We start from the raw sequence: 21,785 nt of genomic DNA, 5'->3' as shown, positions 1-21,785 counted from the left end.
AGGATGGGCTCAACAACCAACCTTGGAGGAGTTTAAAATTTGTTATCGTCACAGGAACTACTAGCCAAGCAGTTTGCTAGTGTATTTGTTGAAGAAGGAGAAGAAAATGCTCTTGTAGACAATAAGAGGAACTTTAAAGGTAAAACAAGAGATATGTCACACCCTCGATCCTCAGGTAGTTCACGCTCACCTAGAGAGAAGGAAGAGCCTTCTAACTATTATGGTAAGAAGCCTTTCAGATATAATCATTGAGGTGAAGTAAGGCACATAAAAAGATATTGCGGAGCAAAGGAGAGCAATATGGCTCAAAAAGTTGCTCAAGAATAAGAGAATGGGGAAAGTGTTAAGTAGCTAAGGTTTGAGCAATAGATTCCATGATTTCCATTAATCTTGAAATATATTGGATCGGGGATTTAGAATATAATATAGCCGATCACTTGGTGAAGCAAGAAGCTAATGTTGACGGTACGAAACAAGAAATTATTGAGGATGTTCCCTGTGGTGATATGATAGCTTCTATTGAAAAAATCAAAGAAGAAGATGTTGAACAGGCAATAGCTGAAACTACATGTGCTAGAGACGACCTCTATAGAGAAAGCACTGAGGGAGTGTATTGGAAGCGGAAGTATTTGGTCAATTGTCTGCAATATCAAGGCCAGTTAATGACTCAGACAAATTTTTGAAAGCAGACGGAGAAAGTAGAGATCAAATAGAGGAAGAAGTTGATATTGAAGTCTTGGAGGCAAACGATATGATTTTTGAAAGCTCTGAAGCTACCAAAAATCTAATGAGGAGATGATAAGAGAATATGGTAGTGGATCCTATGTTGGTGTTGAGACTTCACAGGAAATTGGTAGTGTTTCTCTAAATAAAATAATTATCAAGAAGTTAAGAGAAAGGGGGAGTCTGAGAGCTCAAAAAGGAGATAATTTACATGGATTAACTGACGATGAAGAATTTTTATCATTTGAAGAAGCAAGAGGAGTTCGAAAGAAACTGCCGAGATTTTCAGCAAGATGTGGCTCAAGCTCTTCCACGACAAGTGTGGGGTAGTTTCCAAAAAATCACTTTAAGGGGGAGCGTGAAAAATTAAAGTTGATTTTTTTGGAGGTACAAAATATATCTTAGATATTTAGTAGATCTTTCTAGAATTTGGTAGAGTAAATATCTTTGATATTTATATTTAATAAAAATCTAGATGTTCTAGATAATTAGATATTTATAGTAAAGTATAGAAATATCTAGATTCTTATTACTTAGTTAGAAGATAAGGATATCTAGATATTTCTTGTAAATGTATCTAGAATAATTTCTAGAAGCATCCCTATACAAGTATGAATAGGGGTGACTTAGGCATTTGTAATCAACCCAAACAAAGACAATTCAAGAGTCTTATTCCATAAACAAGTTCTCCTTTCTAACTTCATCTTCTTTAGTTGAATCTTCCGATCTTAGTTAAGTATCTTAGGCTAGCAGAATGATTCTCCGATTATACTTTTCTTCTGCTATTCTCCACAAGTTGAAGGCCATAAATACGAGCTGAAACCAAATTAAAGAACACATTTATCTATTATGTCAACTATTTAATTGACATTCTAAAGGTTGCAATGAATATTGATATATGGAAAGCAATTCAATACGAATGGTGCAGTACGTGAGAATGCACCTGGTCAAGTGTCGATTTATTTATTTTATACTCCCTTCGTTTTATTTTATGTGACACTTTTTGGATTTCGAAATTCAAACAAGTCTATTTTTTACCATTAATTATTCATAGATCTTTTAAACATTTTGAATTATCAATTATTTTGACTTATAGAATTGTTTGCGTAGTTTACAAATATATAAATATCATTTCAAAAAATTTGAAGATTTCATGCGCAAATTACCGGTCAAACTTAAGTTGTTTGACTCTCAAAATATGAAAAGTGCCACATAAATTGGGACAGATGGAGTATTATTTTAACGAAACAATAAAGCATTCAGCCATTTTATTTTCATTGTAATTGAATGTACTAACATTCAGTAGAGTAATAACTAAGAGAATTTTAATGACATAATATTAAAGTGCAGTTGTTAAACTTCAAATTATGTTATTCTGTAATTAAAATATTTGTATTTAATTATTTTATAACTAGTAAAATCACCCACGCCTTGCGCAGGAATTTAATATCATGGAATTTATAATTTGAATTTAAAACATATCAATCATTGAAACTAAAAAACTATATTGTCTTACATACAAGATTACGTAGTAACAAATATTAATAATGTATAGGAAGATGATAATTATAATATCTTATCATTTATCTTTCAATCAATCATCTTTAATTTGATTTTATAATTTATACTTTTTCTTCCGGGAAGTGTTACGATTTTATATTTTTGGGGAATCAAATGAACTTCAAGCGGAGATATTAAATTTTCTAATAAAAAATTATCGTTGGTGAATGGATAAATAAATTTTTAAAGGCTGAAAAAAGTGAAGAAATATTCTAATTTTAATGTGTAGAAAGTTCAGCCCTACCTTTTACTTTACATCTATCATTTTAAAGTTCTCCATTTAAATGTATCATAAGTAATTATTAAAATGAAAAATTAAAGGGAGAATGTATCATATTGGATAACAACTAAACTTATTATATATACTTGAAAGGGAAAAATATTACACAAAACTATTAAGTTTGTTTGGGTATTTTTTTAAAATCAACTTACCAAAGTGATGAAGTTCAATTTGAAACTACACTTCTATTCCAATCGCAGTATAGAGAAACATATCTATTACTTCAAGAGAAGTATTTACAACTTGCAGTAAACTTGAGAATCTTTCCATACTTCATATTGAATATGAACAATAAATTTATTGTGTAGTTATCTATGTCTTTGGGATTAAAAGAGGCCCCAATCTAGTCATATTCCTGTAAAGGTCATCCGGCTCATCCTTGAACCCATGTCAAAAGTTTATTAATTTTTGTCTTCTTTTCTAGGTTCACTTTGCACATCAAGGTGTGATAAAGTTTTTAATGTCTTTATGTCCTTACAATGACATACCAAATTTGAATTTTGTCTTCAAGAGAAGGTAGTATAAATCTTTAAGGAATATTTTTACTGTACCCTTAATAATTTCAGCAGATAAAACCTGCGTGAATACTTAATTAACGTGTGTTTTTTAATTTTTACTAACAAATACTTATCACAATAACTTTGCAGAAATATAAACAAAAAAGTTTAAAACATGTACTCAAAAAAATAATTAATAACATAAGTATAAATTAATGACTGTAAAAAATACATACCAGGATCTGTAACAATAGAATGAAAGAGAAAGGAAAATATCGAGCCCACTGAATGCACAATGTCCCCTTAAGAAGTCATTCCCCTCTAGTACCCGAGGTTTAGAGGAATTGATCCTCTCAGGATAGAACGATTTTATTCACCAGTGTATTGATACAAAAATTATGGTGTAGTGAGCCACTCAACATGAGCAAAAGACACAAATATTTAATTGTGCAGAAGAAGAAGAAGAAGTTCAGAATTTTCGTTGTTTTAAAATGAGAGGAAATCCCTCTATTTATAGACACCAAAGGATAGTATGAACAAATGTTTATTGTGCCTTATCGGAAAGGTCACAACTCTTTGGAAAAGTTACTACCCTTCGGAAAGATCACAACCTTTCATAAAAGTCACAATCTTTCATAAAAGTCACAACTTTTCATAAAAATCGCAACTCTTCATAAAAGTCGCAACTTTTCATGATGTTTTGATCAAAGTCGCAACTTTTAATGAAAGGGGAAGACTAGTTTTGGAAATAAACAAATTAAAAGGGAATCATTGTTTGTGGTGGCGCCACATAGGCGGGCCTAGGGTTCTCTTATATATATATATATATATATATATATATATATATATGATATATGATTTATGATTTAATGGAGGAGTAAAATAGAGATTCAACTTCACACTTTGGAGCTTTCCATTTTTAATAATTATATGTCAATGTATCATTGTTTAGTATTATTATTTATTGCTCCAATAAGTGGTGGTTGGCAATGGTAATGGTAGTGATGATTATGATGGTGATTAGTGTTGTTGGTTGATGATTATGATGGTGATTAGTATCATTTAAAACTCAAATTTCTTCTTCAATTGCTAATTCATCATCCTCAACATATGTCTCAGCCCAAAAAAAGAGAGAAAGAAATCATTAAGAACGAAAAATCAGATGCTGAAGATCAAGCTGAAGATCAGTTGGATGAAGCAAAAGGCCAACAAGCTGTTCTGTACAGATTTAGGCAGAGGCAGAAAAAGATACAAATAGAAATAACAAGCTGTTCTAAATTGATTGCAAAGGAAGAGGAAAGTTATGTGTCAAAAGCGCCTCCTCGTCTTCGTGATGGTGATCTGGTGCATTTCAGCCACAGACATCCTCTGCTAAGATTTCATCTTAAAGGAACAGAAGTTATAAGATGCAATATGTGTACTATTATAATTTCCGGGGTGGCATATGGTTGCGATCGATGTCGTTACTTTCTCCATGAGGTATGCTCTAAAATTCCTAAAAGAATTCGACATGATTTTCATCCTATGCACTCACTCACCCTTCTTCCCATTCCTTCCATCGTTCTTTGGCATTCGAAAGTGGAAAGCGAGTTCTGTTGTGTGGCATGTGGTTATGACAACTCATTGTTTACATTTTACTATCATTGTGATTTGTGTAAATTTGATCTTCATCTTGAATGTGCCTCTGTGACGACGAAATTGATCCATAAGGTAAAATACCCTCTTGATCTCTTTACTTCCTTTCCACTAAAAAGTGAAGGGGCAGCCCTGCTATGTTGTATTTGTAACCAAGTTATGAATAGGCAATCCGCTTGGCTTTTCTATAATTGCGAGTTTGATTACATCTGTCATTTCGAGTGTGCTGCTGAAGAAGAGCTTGGAGTTATAGGGGATCAATGTTTCCTATCTGAAGTCCAGAAATCCTTGCTCCTCCGAAAAAGCTTCCCTGACCAACAACAGAAACTCAAAAAGCTAGGAGAAGTTATACACTTCAGCCACCGTCATCCGTTGAAACCAATCAAACAAGCGAATGAGGCGCCAATCATGAGTTGCTGCATATGTTCAAGCCAGGCTTTATCCGGTTACATTTGCCAGCTATGCAATTACTTCATCGACGAGACTTGTTTCCCTCTTCCGCGAAGAATACAACACCATTTTCACCCAAATCACCCCCTCATACTCGCTAGCTATAACGATCATCCAAAGTCAAATGCAGAGCTTGTGGTGATGAAGACGGTGCAACATATCGTTGCACTACTTGTAAATTCAGTCTCCATCGTACCTGTGCTGGTGCTCCCATGACATTTACCCTTATCAAAAACAAGAAAGTTTCTTATAAACTTCTCTATTCGTATCCATATGATGGCGAGATGGCAGTAATCAAATGCAGTGCCTGTTCCGAGGAGTTAAACTCAAAGGAGAGCTTCTTGTACTACAATTTCGACCTCGATGAAGTGCTTCATGTCCAATGTGCACTTAATAGAGAAACTGACTCTTATGATACTAAGTTTATTTTTGTTTCTGAAAGACTGAAAAGTATTAAAATAGAGGAAGACGACTCCTAGTAGTAATTATAAAGTTTTAGCTAGCTTGTATGTAACTCTAATGGAATGATAATGCCTAGTATATGATCTGTAAGAAAATTTGATTATTTTGTTTATTTTGAAGTTTGCAACTGTAATATATTCGCTCTATTTGACGAATTGAATTTACATATCTAGTAATGAACACGTTTCAAACATATTCGGTATTGTGAAAATTCTTCATAAATTAACTAGCTTATGTTATCCATCAACCTAACAGAATCTCCCTCTTTCATATGACTATGAGATTGACAATATGAGTAAGCTCTCAAATAGAGTTGGGATTACATTAAGCAAATGTTAATTTTGTGGGAAGGGTTTTGAAGAGTCTCACATCGTCTCTTTCGGGGATAGAGATGGTATCTTTGATATGATTTGTGCAATCCTCACATCTTGTGCTAACTTTTGAGGTTGACTCAAGAATACACTCTCGATGTCAAGAAGAAAACATAGTAACATAAGGACTTACTCTCGAAATTGAGATAACAACACATTAATACAAAGGTACATTTATCAGTCTAGCTATAAGGTGACCGAATTTCTATCATCATCACCTGAAGAAGAGGCATAGTCATCATTGCAGACCATTCACAGCCAAAACGCTAGCCTGAGAAGGGAGAATCAAACTACAAGGTCAGAAGTAATGTTGACCCCGACAAAGGAACAATTAAGAAAAGCAAGAAAAACTACAGACCTTAGCACTAGCATATTGTGCACTTTGGTTAAGGAGGCATGAGGAAGAGACATTGTCCATCTTCTTTCAGATAGCTAGCGACCACCACAGGTCCATCGACTTCCTCAGGGAACAATAGCACAACAAACCGCCACACATTTGATAGTGATGGCAGAGGTAGTTAGTGGTGGTGGTTGATGATTACAAATATAGTGGGGTAAAATTTATTCAAACAAAGTTTAATGATTTTATTGATATAAAACAAAAGGCGACTTTGCTTCATAATTTTCTTTTACTTGAGTTACTATTTGAGAAATTTACGATAAAATCCAGGCCTCATCTAAAATATCATTTTAGCCTGTGAATTATTGAAACATATGATAGAAAAGGTTAAAACTGGTCAGTTTCAAAACAAAAACAACAACTTTTTTCATTGCAAAAGGCAAGTTACTGTATAATGTAGAACTGAATTCTTTCTTTATTTCTCTACTTTTCCTCTGCCTTTCCCTATTCTCTTTTCTTGTTTTTACCTTTTTTCACTTTTGACTTATTGGCTTCTTTAGCTTTTTGCTTTCTCAATAATTTCACTTGTGCTATGCTATTTCAAAGATTGTGATCAAGTCTTAAAGAAAAATAATCAAGTAGTAATATCAATTGATGCCGGACAACAAGAAGATGCTTTGTTTGATCTTTGATGATAACAATTTGGAATTCAGTTATTTACTAGGCCTTTCTATATTGCTACCAACTATTGTTCTGGTTTATTGTCTGCTCAAATTTCTTCTTCAATTGCTAATTCATCATCCTCAAAACATAGCTCATCCCAAAAAAAGAGAGATAGAAATCGTTACAAACGAAAAATCAGACGCTGAAGATCAAGCTGAAGATCAGTTGGATGAAGCAAAAGGCCAACAAGCTGTTCTGTACAGATTTAGGCAGAGGCAGAAAAAGATACAAATAGAAATAACAAGCTGTTCTAAATTGATTGCAAAGGAAGAGGAAAGTTATGTGTCAAAAGCGCCTCCTCGTCTTCGTGATGGTGATCTGGTGCATTTCAGCCACAGACATCCTCTGCTAAGATTTCATCTTAAAGGAACAGAAGTTATAAGATGCAATATGTGTACTATTATAATTTCCGGGGTGGCATATGGTTGCGATCGATGTCGTTACTTTCTCCATGAGGTATGCTCTAAAATTCCTAAAAGAATTCGACATTATTTTCATCCTATGCACTCACTCACCCTTCTTCCCATTCCTTCAATCGTTCTTTGGCATTCGAAAGTGGAAAGCGAGTTCTGTTGTGTGGCATGTGGTTATGACAACTCATTGTTTTCATTTTACTATCATTGTGATTTGTGTAAATTTGATCTTCATCTTGAATGTGCTTCTGTGACGACAAAATTGATCCATAAGGTAAAATACCCTCTTGATCTCTTTACTTCCTTTCCACTAAAAAGTGAAGGGGCAGCCCTGCTATGTTGTATTTGTAACCAAGTTATGAATAGGCAATCCGCTTGGCTTTTCTATAATCGCGAGTTTGATTACATCTGTCATTTCGAGTGTGCTGCTGAAGAAGAGCTTGGAGTTATAGGGGATCAATGTTTCCTATCTGAAGTCCAGAAATCCTTGCTCCTCCGAAAAAGCTTCCCTGACCAACAACAGAAACTCGAAAAGCTAGGAGAAGTTATACACTTCAGCCACCGCCATCCGTTGAAAGCAATTAAACAAACGAATGAGGCGTCAATCATGAATTGCTGCATATGTTCAAACCAGGCTTTATCCGGTTACATTTGCCAGCTATGCAATTACTACATCGACGAGACTTGTTTCCCTCTTCCGCGAAGGATACGACACAATTTTCATCCAAATCACCCCCTCATACTCGCTAGCTATAACGATCCCCCAAAGTCCAAATGCAGAGCTTGTGGTCATGAAGACGGTGCAAAATACTGTTGCTCTACTTGTAAATTCAGTCTCCATCGTTCCTGTGCTGGTGCTCCCATGACATTTACCCCTGGCACAAACAAGAAAGTTTCTTATAAACTTCTCTATTTGTATCCATATGATGGTGAGATGGCAGTTATCAAATGCAGTGGCTGTTCCAGGGAGTTAAACTCAAAAGAGGGCTTCATGTACTACAATTTCGACCTCGATGAAGTGCTTCATGTCCGATGTGCACTTCATAGAGAAACTGACTCTTATGATACTAAGTTTGTTTTTGCTTCCGAAAGACTGAAAAGTATTAAAATAGAGGAAGACCACTCCTAGTAGTAAATACAAAGTTCTAGCTAGCTTGTACGTATTGTAAGAACATCTGTTGAATTTGTTATCTATGATCTGTTTGTGACATTCTAGTTTAATTCACGACTACATTCTTCATGCTTGCTAGGCATCCCTTCGGGGATATCAATAAAATTGGAGCGATACAGAGAAAATACATATGAGGTGAAGCTCAAAATTAAATGCCCTTCAACATGAACGTCCATATATTATATATATTAGATACTTGCTGCAAAATACATGTATCAAGTACTTGAATAATTAACATATGCTTTATTTCACAACTTTTTAATATATTACATGCCATTTTTCAGTTTCCATGTGTTTAAGTAACCCCAGCAGCATAATAAAAGGAGTTTATTTTATGGGATTGGCAAGTCATGCTTGTCTATGAGATAATAGTACTGCCTGTCAAAGTACCAATCTCCAAATGCCTTTATCATTGTCTGCAATAAAAACCTTCATTAATAAGCGTTACGTGGCACCGTCAGACTAGACACAAAGTTTATGAAAGAAAAAAATGCTTTTGAAAGTTGAGTTATTTTTTAAAAACACGACATCTTTTTTGAGACGACATACTAAATAATGTCATACCACATTATTCACCACACTGACATTCTGTGGATTCCAGTAACTCTGAAGTCTAGCATGATGAAATTGAGAGTCAATAAAAGCTCCTCTTGATTTTGTGTCACTTGCATTGGGCAATTTACTTAACAACTCCAATCTAAGTTCTGAAATAAAATAACTCAAATAATTAGAAAATTACAAACTTGTACATTGGGAAAAAAAATTAATTTGTAATCTGACCTCTAAGGTTTTTCTTTTGATTAGCAGAGCAATTATTCTGTTTATTGGCATTGTAATAATCACCTAATGAAGTTCCAACCTGCAATACAATTTATTGGTCAAAATTCATGTAGTTTTACTCTCGGGGAATAAAACATGACAAGTATAACAATATAATTACCTGAACTATATCGAACGGTGACATGATTGTATAAAGTGGCGTTTTGATATATTGTTGCATGTTTTGTGGGAAGAAACACTGCAAAAATGTATCGCGACGATTTTCAGTAATAATATCAACATTAATCCACAAGAAGAAAAAATTAAGTAGTAACAATTTGTACCAATTCTGGCTTCATTCTTGAAGTGCAGGATTTTGGTAGTGCTTTGGCAGACCCCTGCATATATGAACTCATCAATTTATTTTTGACTCGTTCATTTGACACATCTGTTTGAGTAACATAAAATGAAACAAGAAGAAATACGAAAGGAGATTATGTACATGTAATGTAACAAGTGCTTTATAGATTGTTTTGAAGCCTTTTCCCTTCTGAAGATTCTTGTTGCTGAGAGAACAGAACAAATTGTATAATGTGATTCTTACAACATATGAATCATCTTCAAAAATTGATCATATAACACGATAAAAATGTCTTACACATTGATGAAATAGCCACTATCAGTCAAGCATTTTAATCGCGGAGTATTAGGCAATAGTTTGCTGAAGCGATCACAATATAACATTGCTGGATATGCCCCAGCAGAACTTCCAATAAGAAGGGCCTAGTATAGTACAATAAATTAAACTTCTATTAGCGTATCTGACAGTACATGTTGGTCGATATTTTTGAAGAGTCTAAGCGACATAGTTATTTATACTTTGTGTAATAAGTAAAGTAAGTTGACATACATTTTTGGCATCTTTTAATCCTTTTGACAACAAATCCTCCATAACTGCAGAAAAAATCCTTGCACCTCTAAAGTGAAGATTGGTAGCCTAAAAAAGACAAAAAAAAAAGTAATTAAGTACATAAATTGAAGCTTTTATAACCTCTAAATTCTTATAATGAACAATAGTATGTTATTGTGGAATTCATCATCTTGATGGACCGCCTTTACGTGGTCAACAAACTCATATTAATACTAGGACTTGTCACAAGCTAATTCAAAAATGAAAGAAATTTACCCAAAACTCGTGGTACTTGTCTGATGAATCATACTGATTGGATCGCATATGTTTGGTAAAGAAAAATGGAATGTTCAATTGAAACATGAAAATGTGACTAAAAGCGTTGAGTATTAAGTTATTAACCTACCCCCGCCCCAATTTTTTTCACAACAAAAAAAATAAAACCATATGGTAATTATTAATATGAACAAAATTATAAGATCATGTTGCTTTATAATATATAACATACAGGATCAACTGTTTCAACATCTCCGGTGAATGCTCCTCCATCACAATATGCAACCATAACTTTGTTCCAGTTGAACAAATCTGCATGTTTAATTTTGCATTGTAAAGGCTATTATTAGTGATTAATTTATTTATTTATTCTAATTTTGTAACCAAAATTTGCACAGATTAAAAAAAAAGAAAAAGGAGATAGTGTTTAATTACCTGGATTAGCATTTTTATTGTTGCTGAAGTGACCTCTAAATTTGAATGGAGGCATATGTTTTGAAGAACCAAAAGAAGTAGTTGAACGATTTTGGCACTCTCTCACATCTCTACACCATCCTCCTCCCTAATAACAACAAAGTATTACGTACGGCTCGAGTATTATCATAAAAGTATTTGTATATAATTAAGACAAATCTTGAGATTTATTTAAACCGTTGGAATTGTACTATCAAAATAGACTGAGTTAATAAATAGACAATCATTAATCCTCCGAAACTTACAGATAGGTGAATCATCCAGCTTTGAGCACCTTCACCAAATCCTCTATCCATGTAAAATGCTGGTGGGCTTCCATCCAAGCAGACTGCATCTAAATGAGGTTACAACACTACTAGAAGAGACTTATGAAATAGGATATAGGTAGGTCCGGAGAATATTAATTTCGTCTGTCTTATTTTACGTGATATTGTTAGACTCAACATCAAGTTCAATAACTTTTGCTTAAATAGTGTATTTCTATTAAAAGGTTTATTAATACGTACAAATATTAAGTTAAGAACCCAATTATTAATACTTGAAATCATCATTATAAAATTCTGACTTCGCCTCGGCTTTGAGTTGTATAAGTGAAGCAATTTACCTGCTCCTTTAGACACAGCATTCTTAAGGATTGTTTTCTCAACAAAGTATTCATCATAATTATATGTGTCCTTTTGTTGATTAGGTGCACTTTCTGCTAATAAAACGGTCAATGAAGTACAAAGGAGTAACAAAATTACAAGTTCGAAGGATCTTGTTGCCACCATTATCCCAGCTGAGAACATAAAACAAGTCAAGTGTGTTAGGGAAATTAACAAATAGAATAATGCCAATAAGAATGTACATTATCGTCTATATATATTTGGCAAAATATGACAATTTTTTTTAATATATGTATACCTTTTTATGTCTCAAAATGAACTCACCCTTGCCAATAAGAATGTACACTATCGTCTATATATATTGGCATGCTTACAAAGTTAGGCAATCCCACCACTTGGTGTAATAATGCAATTGCTATAACGTAGGGAATGGCTGATTTATTTACATAGGGTGTGTTTGGTTTGAAGGAATTTTTTTTGGAAAAGTAAGTGGGTGTTTACTTATTTTTTGATATTTGGTAACTAAATAAAAATAATTCCAAGAGAATTTGTTTATAATCTAATCAAATACTATATTAAGGTTGGCATAGTGAGCTATATAGTGTGGGGTGGTGAGGATAGGGGCTAGGGTTGGGGCTGGGGTTGCAGTGGCGGGAGCCTAAATTTTTATTAAGGGTTATCAAAATATAACGAACCAAATTCACGAAGTAGTCAAGGAGTGTCAATATGTAACATAAAATATGACTTTTACCTAGCTACACAGTATGTGTCTAGTGGCGTAGCTACATGATTGTCAAGGTGTCCAATTCATTGGAAAAAATACTGTATATACAAGTAAAATGATACATGAAAAGATTGAATAACATATTTTGGACATTCTTAACACAACAAGTTGTTGTAGCCCAATGGTTTTAGATGCTTGGAATGAGGTAGTGTTTGCATGTTCGAATCTCATTAGTTCTATTTTTTGAAAAGAACTTTTGTTGTGCTATTTCTGGACGCTATTTATGAAATTACTAGCTCTGCCACTAGGGCGTCCCCTCAAGTACATGTGGCTCCGCCACTGTTGGGTGGAGGATATTGGATGGTGAGTATTACATAATTAATATGGAACGTCACTTATTAAACCTAATTTTTCTCACTTTTTACTAGAGAAATGATCATTTTTAAGGAACTTATTTCTCTGATAGAGAAAGGTCTTCGGTAGTGTTGAAACATGAGAAAATATACAAACATTTTTCAGAAAATATTTTCCTTCAGTCTGAAAAAGGTATGGGCGGACCCACGTAAGGCGAAGGAGTGTCAAGCGACACCCTTTGTCGGAAAAATTTACTATATTTTAATACTATGTATAAATGTTTATGTATAATAAAATGACGGGAAAAGACAAAGATTCCTCCCTGAACTTATCCCAAAAAGTCAGTTACATGCTCAAACTATTATTGTGACCTATTACATACCTTTACTACTCAAAAGTGAATTTATTACCACCCTGAGACGTGTAGCACCGCTTTCACAGTATGTGGTGTATTACACTTGCTGCCACATCAGCGTCATGTCAGAAATTATAAATTTATTTTATTTTTTTTCTTTTGTTGGCTATATTTTACTCTAATTAATCCCTAATTAATTATTTTAATTCTCTAATAATTATATCTTCTTCATCACTAAATCCACTCATTTCAATTCTCTTCTCATCGGAAAAATCATATCCGACCACCTTCACTATCGATTCTTTGTTCTTCACCATCACTATATCACCTTCAATTCTTCTTCTTCTTCGTTGTCACCCACCACCAAATATCACCACCATCATCATTAATATCGATTTTTTTTTCTTTACCACCTTCATTTGCCTCTTTTAATTTTTGCCACCCATCACCACCAAACCCAAAAATTGACTAACAACCAAAATTTCTTTAACAAAGTAAAAAAAAAGTGAAATAGATAGAACAATCAACCGAAATTTTTCTAGATAAAATATAATTACTTACTAATATATCTATAGGAATTAGCCTAATTGTGAATTAAAAAAAAATTGTGCTTTGAGATTGTGATAAAAAATAAATAAGTGTGATGAAAATAAAGAATGGAGAAGAAAAGGACAATGAGTGGGGCGTGAAGAAGAAAAGGTGTGGGGGTGAGGGTGGGAAAAATGATTCTAATTATTATTTTTTACTTTAATTTCAAACTGACGCGGCTATGTTTTATTTTTTTGCCACGCCAGTTTTAGGGGGTAAAAAAAAATTAGAATTCTCTTTTGAGTAGTATAAATATGTAAAAGGTCACCATTATAGTTTGAGCGTGTAAATGACTTTTCGAACAAGTTTAAGGGAGGGATTTATGACTTTTCCCTAAAATGACACTATTTAACAATAATATTCTGATGGTGCTTTGGTTCAGCATCTGGTTTTTGTGTTTGGGGTCCCGGGTTTAATCCTCAATCAAAGCTTATTTTTGCAAAATATATTACTCGTACTAAAAAAATGTAGTGAAGTAATTTTGAACCCAAAACCTCCTTTAACTTAAAACTAGTTTAAGCCAATGAATTAAGGATGTAATTTATTTATAAATGCGCTGAGAGGTTTTTAAATCATTTAAATTTCTTCAAGATGAAAATATTCCCAAAGAAGGTGTTTGTCAATTTGCCATATATATATGGTAACTAATTGAAAGCAATGATCATAATAGTGTATGTACAGTGTACCTTGTAGTTTTAGACCCTAATCACAAGTCTATTGCCTAACTTTTGCAAAATAATAATTCATCTATGACTCTGCTTATTCATAATGGTAGGTGGGGATAGGGATGGGATGTTTTTTTTCTTTTATTTTGATTGTTATATTTTTTCTTTTTAATTTTAATATTTTAAATTAAAATTATTGTCTTCATTTGCTTTTAAACGAATGTATTCATGCATTTCATATGATTCAGCTAAATAATATCATGTAAGTTTGATTAATGGTCAGAGGGATTTAAAATAACGTGTTTTAATAACTAAGTATTCACTTGGTAAAGTTACGAGTAGAAGGATCTAGGTGACAATCCAAACCAAGTATAAGGGTCTCTCAGGTCATTCCACCTAAGAAATATAGGAAGACTTTGTGATGTTACAAGACTTCCCTAAAAATATATGAATTTTTAAATAGAAAAGTACAATTTTGTAGACTTCCTTGTCAAATAAGTGGAGCCGAACATAGGTAAAATATTGATAGTGTAATTAAATATTTGTAAAAGGAAATATGTCATTTTTTTTGCTGATTAAAAAAAGTGTCATATAAATTAAGACAAAAGTAATAGTAATTGTTATTAAATATCGTGGTATGATGTTAGGATAATGTATTATTCAGTTTATTATAGTATACACTGTACCTTGTACTAGTTTAGAGCCTAAACAGAAGTAGTCATTTGCCTAACTTTTCTAAAATAATTAATGTATGAGTGTATTCCGTGAGACTTGACAAGCAATTGAAGGAAAAATAAATTTAAGCTTCCATCTAATAATAGCCCCAATTATTGACTAGTGTTTATAAAAAATTTAAAAAGTACATTTAATTTATAATTGGCTGTGATGGGAAATCTTTTAAAACTAGGTAGCCTCATAGAATTGGTCAAGAAATGTTCACGAATAAATTTTAAAAACATTTTGAGCAACAATAAATGTTTGACTAAATTTTTTTAAATGCTTTTAAAAGTGTATTTTTTCAAAAAAAAAAAATGCTTTTGAAAAAGTTTATTTGCTTCTAAAAGCTTGATCAAACATATCTTTTTTTTAAAATAAGTACTTTTAACATGCCAAGAGTTTGAACAAACAGTCTAATATATTGTAACGACCTGATTTCCGTCGTTATGGAAAAATCAATGGGGAAAGAATTGGGGCCAGAAACCTTTTTGTAGTATTTAGATTTTTCCCAGCCTTGTCCAGATTTGGACAAAATTGGAGTCTTTGAGGTGTAGGAAAATCTGGCAACAATCTGGTGAATCGTTTATGATTTTTATTACATGAGTAGTTAGATAACTCGTTAAGGAATCCGTACGACTTTACGGAATTGAATTCGGGCGAGTAGAACTCCCGAAATCGATCTTAGCGTAAAGAGTATTTACTGAGCGTCGTGGGATAGAGGTGTGTTGTGAAATGGGAATATTGGAGTTCTTGAAATAGCTCTCTGTTTCATTTTGGCAGCTTTGACGAGAATGTTTGCTGCTCTGGCAGGGTGGTGGCCGTTGTGGCGGGCCCAACGCCAATTAAAGTCGTTAATAAACCCCTAAACGACCTCATTATGCACTTTTTGACTTTTAGAGCTAAGGAACGACCCTCAGGCGACTCCTACTCATTTCTCACCATTCTTGAGGCTAAATGTAAGCTTTTCACTCCCCGAATCCGTTTTTCGATCCGTAGAACATAATAGAATGGGTGAATATTGATAGGGGAGGGTTTTGTTATAGATTCTATGGTGGAAACAACCCTAATTTGGATAATTGGGATCATGGGTTTGATCTAGGGTTCATAGAATTGTAAGTAATCTGGGTAATTAATTATTGTTTATTGATTCTCGTATTATATTGATTGTTTGTAGATCAAGAACAAGCGGAACGAATCCGGAAATGGAAAGATCAAATTACTTAGGGTTTCAAGCTTTTTTCGAGGTAGGGGATGGTTGTGATACTATGATTGTGTGATGTATGTTTAGTCTTGCTTCATTATGATACATGTATGTATGCGAATGTTGCATTATTGATCACACTTGTTGTAAATGAGATCGATGGATATCATTGCCATGAAATCATGACTTAAATGTATGATCTTGATAATGTACTTGTGTTTGTGATTGTGGTGTGTGAATGGGATTGGATTGCCACGTTCTGGCATAACTAACTTGGATCGGATTGCCACGTTCCGGCATAATTATGGGATCGGTTGCCACGTTCCGACATAAATATAAGATCGGATTGCCATGTTCCGACATAATTATGGGATCGGTTGTCACGTTCCGACATAAATATAAGATCAGATTGCCATGTTCCGACATAATTATGAGATCGGTTGCCACGTTCCGGCATAAATATGGGATCGGATTGCCACGTTCCGGCATGCTAACTGTTTGGGTTTGGGTTCCATGAGAAGACCATTGAACTGGGTTCCATGAGAGGACAATGAAATTGTATTGTGTATCTACTTGTGATGAGTTCGTTCATATCTAGTGATGATTGATATTGGAAAACAGTATATTGCTCTAAATTGATATAACTGTGATATGTCAGAATCATGAAGTTGTTCATTGTTCGTATATGTTGATGATATTGTATATGTTCGATATGTGCATGTGATTATATTATTGTATTGACTAATGTATGTTACACTTAGTGTGATAGCCGAGTAATCCTACCAGTGCACGGTGGTTGTGTACTAATACTGCACTTGCTCTTATTTTTGTTGAGTATAGGGCATTTTCTGACGGCTATTAACAGACCTCGTTTAGAAGATCAGTGATCGTCGATTCGAATTTAAGGGTGAGCTAGTTCTTCCGGGCTGCCTTGTGTTCTGTTTTTGTTTAGTCCATCCTATTCAGACTTAGACTAGTTCTATAGATGATTTTCTCATTTAGACTTGTTGAACTTAAGATGTTTTGGTACATTGACTTTCAGGTTATAGGTATTAAATTTCCGCATTTGTTAATTAATTAATTTGTTTTCATAGCTTAAATGCCTTAGTTTTGGTTTAGTTGTTTGTTTGAGTTGTAGTAGTGGTTCTCCCACCGGATGATTAGTGTGGGTGCCAATCACGACGGTCTGGGTCGTGACAAAGTTGGTATCAGAGCCCTAGGTTCGTTGATCTCATTGTACCAAAAGGAGTCTAGTAGAGTCTTTCGGAACGGTACGAAAACGTCCGTACTTTTCTTTGAGAGGCTATAGGACTTTAGGAAAAACTCACTTCTTTCTACTCCTTCATGCTATGACTTGAATCCAATTGGTATATGGGTGATACAAATTGTTATCTTTCCTCGTTCACTCTATGGTCTAAACTAGAGCAACAAAAGTGGTAGCACCATCGCTAGCAAGAGAGGATGTGTATAGACTACCGATAGTTGAATAGGATCATCATTCAGAACAAGTATCCATTACCTCGGATAAATGTCTTTTTTGATCAATTGCAAGGTGCATCGATTTTCTCTAAGATTGATTTAAGATCTGGTTACCATCAGTTAAAGATTGAGGCGGTTAAGAATTGAGTTCGACCAAGTTATATGACTGAAATTAGCAGTTTTGAGGGGCTCGCTACCTACTATTGTCGCTTGTGGTATGAGTTGAGTCCAATTGGTATCTCCCAATTCCAATTGGTATCTCAACGAAGTGAACTAGACGTCGTGATCACGACTGAGGGGCCACAAACAAAGCAAATTGGAAACTGAGAAGGTTCCAATTGGTATCTCCCTAGGGGTGGTGTGAATGCATGGATAATCTGGAATGGCCATCCATGAAGCGAAATAATTAATTAAGAATTTGGACTTATCTGTAAATTGTATCTTGGAAACTTTGAATGCGTGCTTCTGGATGTCTGAATTAACTGTGAATGTGAAGTTGTAATTGCTTGAATATGATGAGGTCATTATGTGCACAATAAATATGTGTCTGAACTTTGATATGTACAATATGTTGGGCTAGTCATTGAAGTTATGTACGTTGTAAATACTTGAGTATCGTGAAATTCGTTGTGAAAGGAAGATCTTGACTTAGGATCGTGTGAGTGTCTGGGTATATCCTGGGGATGTGTGGGTTGTTGTGCTGAATTGATAGGAATGAATTGGTTCGTGTATCGTGGGATTGACTGGGGGTAGACAATGATTATCCTAGTTATGAGGATTATTCTAAAATTGCTAAGTAAAGTTGAGAACCTTTGTAGAATTTAGAAAAGAAAAGAACCCCAGAAAAATTATTGGTAGGGGTTCTGTTTTTGTTATGGCCGCTGGGGCGGGACTTTTCCAGCCAAGGCGAGGCCGTCAGTGCGGAAATTTTCCTGCCAAAGCGGGATGAGGCCAGGCAGAACCTTAACCTGTCTCCCCTATTTTCCCCTAGTCACAATTATAGACCCCGAATAGTACCCGAACTAACCTTCGCGATCTAATTCATTGTTCAGCAATCAAATATAAGTTGTAAAGTATGTTAACTTATGGAGAACCTGGGCATATGAGGAGGAAATTAGTGAGGTCGTGAAGGGCGGGAAAATGGTAATGCAGGTAGAGGAGTAGTGCAGCCAGGCAAGGAGGTTGCCCGTCAAGACGACAGGGCTCAGTTATATGCTTTTCCGGGCAAGACCGAGTTTGAGGTGTGTGATGCATTGGTCACTAGTGCTGCTCTTATCTGTGCCCGAATGGCTATTGTTTTACGTGATCTGGGTTCTATTTATTCGTACATGTTAGTTCAATTACCTTGGGATTTGATGTGGTTTGTTGATATATTTGATGCCCCATCCATGTTTCTACCCCAGTTGAAGAGTCAGTCATAGTCACCCATGTGTATCGTGTTGTCCTGTTGTGGTTATGGATTTTCATATTTGGGTTGATTTGGTTATGCTAGATATGACTGATTTGATATAATCTTAGGCATGACTTGGTTGTCCCCCTATTATACTGGGCTTAATTATAATACTAAGTCGGTAACTCTAGAAATACCCGATAAGGAAAGATTAGAATGGGAAGGGGTGTACAAGCCTAAGCTAGATAAGATCATATCATTTATTCTGGCTAGGAAACTGGTGGGGCATGATTGTTGGCTTATTGGCCCATGTTCGGGATGTTAAAGTTGAATCCCCCTCTATTGAGTCTATTACGGTGGTGTCAGAATTGAGAGAGCTTAAAGCTCAAATCCAAGGGCTTCTTGATAAATGTTTCATCCGTCCTAGTGCTTCCCCATGGGGTGCTCCTATCTTGTTTGTTAAGAAGAAGGAGGGTAATATGATGATTGATGATTGTATCTTAACCATAAGGGAGTGGATTAATACCAGAATGACAAGCTTACAGATAAAGAAAGTTCCATTGAGTATACTTGGGGTGAAGGAAATAGAAGATTTTCGTAAATAAGTGCGTACCAAGATTGGGTTAGTCCTTTAAATTTGACGAGTATACCTGAGTTTTAGGTGTCATGTTGATGAAAAGGTTGACTTCATAGTTATAGTCAGGGCTAACTGAGCGTAATGGTAATAAGAGTTTGCAATGGATTGTGATGGGATGCAACTATATAATGAGATTGTTGATTAAGCGAATTTTGTATAGTAATTACGACTTGCGAGTACCTAAGGTTGTGTGTTCCTAATATTTGGTGAGTAACGTGGTTGTATGGAAAGTTTTAAGAGATGGTGGGACACCACTCGAATAGAATTTAAAAGAGCTAGGGTCATGATGAAGAAAGATAGTGGGATGTAATACAACCTTTAGGAGAGGCAAGATGAAGAATATTTTATTTGATTGCAAATGATAAAGAGTTATGTTTAGAGGAGTAGATAATTGGGTTCAGAGACGTGTGATTTTATTTGTTTTGATGTGGGTATGGTAATAATGTCACAAGTGTGTCGAATTGGTTAAAAACTATCGAAAAAGACTTGAGAAAGGAGTGTGCGGACATTAGCTTGAGTGTGATGACAAGTGTTTGGTTTTGTTTTGAGTCTAGCAATGAGTATGATTGGATTGTTAGCGAAAGATATTGTAAGATCGATGGAAATGCGATCGATGATAAACGAAGATCCATGATTTCATAAAAATCTTCAAGGTACAAGCTAATGTTGTGTTTTATGGCGGAAATTACAATTCAGATTTTTCATTGTGAGTCTACATTCGTGGGGATGTATTTTGTCAAGGTATGAATTGTCAAGTTGAGAAATGATCAATTGTATCCGGTATTGAGCATTTGAAAGGACTTACACCTAGGTTGAGTCGTAAGTTTACTACTATTGATTGTTAAAGTACCAAAGAAAGGTTTCATTTAAAAGTGTTGGTTTATGATAAGGTAAATGGCCGGAATGTTTATGATGGTTGTTAGTAATGTGAGTATGATTCACTAGCTATGCTCTCGTGTGTTTTCACTTTTGTGGGTGGATCCCTAGTGGTAGATTATGAGGTACCAAATCCTGCGATGTTCTCTTGGTTGAGTGGGAAAATTGAGAAGTTTTGGTTATTTCGAATGACATAATTGGTGTTGTCTAGGAGTTGTTAAAGTATTTTAGTGGGTCTACATGTTCCATCTTGTTTATGAGAATTTATAGAAGAGCTACCATGCGTATTTGTGGTTATCCGTCAATCTTAATTTTCATCTTGTCGTTGAGGTCATGTATCGATTATGTATGGTTGAATGTGGGGATCATTGGGTCCAATTCTACTGTTCTTAAGAGGTAATCTACAATTTCTAAATATAGCATTTTGATAGTGTTGTTGGAGAGGTTGTATGCTTGGACATATCCCTCGATGAGTATATGATTTCTAAAGATCAGATTTGTAATAACTTAAACTCATGGGAAATTGGGTTGTGAGATGGAGATATTGATAAGAACTATGATTGTGTGTTGGTTGGTTCAGGTTCACCTCTAATTGTGTCGAGTTTTGATTTAGGATTTTATCATGGTTGTGTGAGAAAGGATTCGTCCTGATGTTTGTGTCAAGATCCTTGATAACATGTGGCAGACGTGTGTACGATCAACTTTGGTGGTTATTGGGAATCGTTTTGTTGATTAGTTAAGTTTACATACAACAATATTTATCACTCGAGTGTTGAGATGACTTCATTGAGGCATTGTAAGGGAGGATGTGTAGGTATTCAATTGGTTGGTTTGAGGTTAGAGATGTGAAACCCTTAGGGGGTAATGAGATTCGGTAAGAATGGCATGCAAGATAAGTATCCCCAATAATTCGACGATTCAGATACTACTCTACCCTTACTTTAGCCAGTCTTTCCTAGTTGATCACTCGGGGACGGTATCTATTGTAACGACCTTATTTTCATTGTTATGGAAAAGCCAATGGGGAAAGAATTGGGGTCAGAAACCTTTTTTTGTAGTATTTGGATTTTTCCCAACCTTGTCCAGATTTGGACGAAATCAGAGTCTTTGAGGTGTAGAGAAATCTGGTAACAATCGGGCGAATCATTTA

General features: G+C 34.7%; 2 protein-coding genes and 1 pseudogene across 2 annotated transcripts in view; 2 read left to right on the top strand and 1 right to left on the bottom strand.

The window, feature by feature from the left end:
- LOC125836091 (pectin acetylesterase 8-like) overlaps nucleotides 1-11,814 on the bottom strand; it is a 45,340-nt pseudogene extending 33,526 nt beyond the window's left edge.
- LOC125835990 (uncharacterized) overlaps nucleotides 6,848-21,785 on the top strand; it is a 154,656-nt gene continuing 139,718 nt past the window's right edge. Inside the window, exon 1 of the mRNA XM_049515083.1 lies at nucleotides 6,848-6,956. The gene's annotated coding sequence lies outside the window, so the exon portion shown is untranslated. The remainder of the gene's footprint in view (nucleotides 6,957-21,785) is intronic.
- LOC125835986 (uncharacterized) lies at nucleotides 6,948-8,583 on the top strand. Its single transcript, XM_049515080.1, has one exon. It carries the CDS (start codon nucleotides 6,973-6,975, stop codon nucleotides 8,581-8,583), a length of 1,611 nt encoding a protein of 536 aa, XP_049371037.1. The 5' UTR covers nucleotides 6,948-6,972.

This window comes from Solanum verrucosum, unplaced genomic scaffold (genome assembly GCF_900185275.1).
Source record: "Solanum verrucosum unplaced genomic scaffold, falcon-dt-bn FXZP01000208.1, whole genome shotgun sequence".
Taxonomy (NCBI): domain Eukaryota; kingdom Viridiplantae; phylum Streptophyta; class Magnoliopsida; order Solanales; family Solanaceae; genus Solanum; species Solanum verrucosum.
The sequence above is the reverse complement of the archived record's forward strand: the minus strand, read 5'-3'. Positions and strand labels throughout refer to the sequence as shown.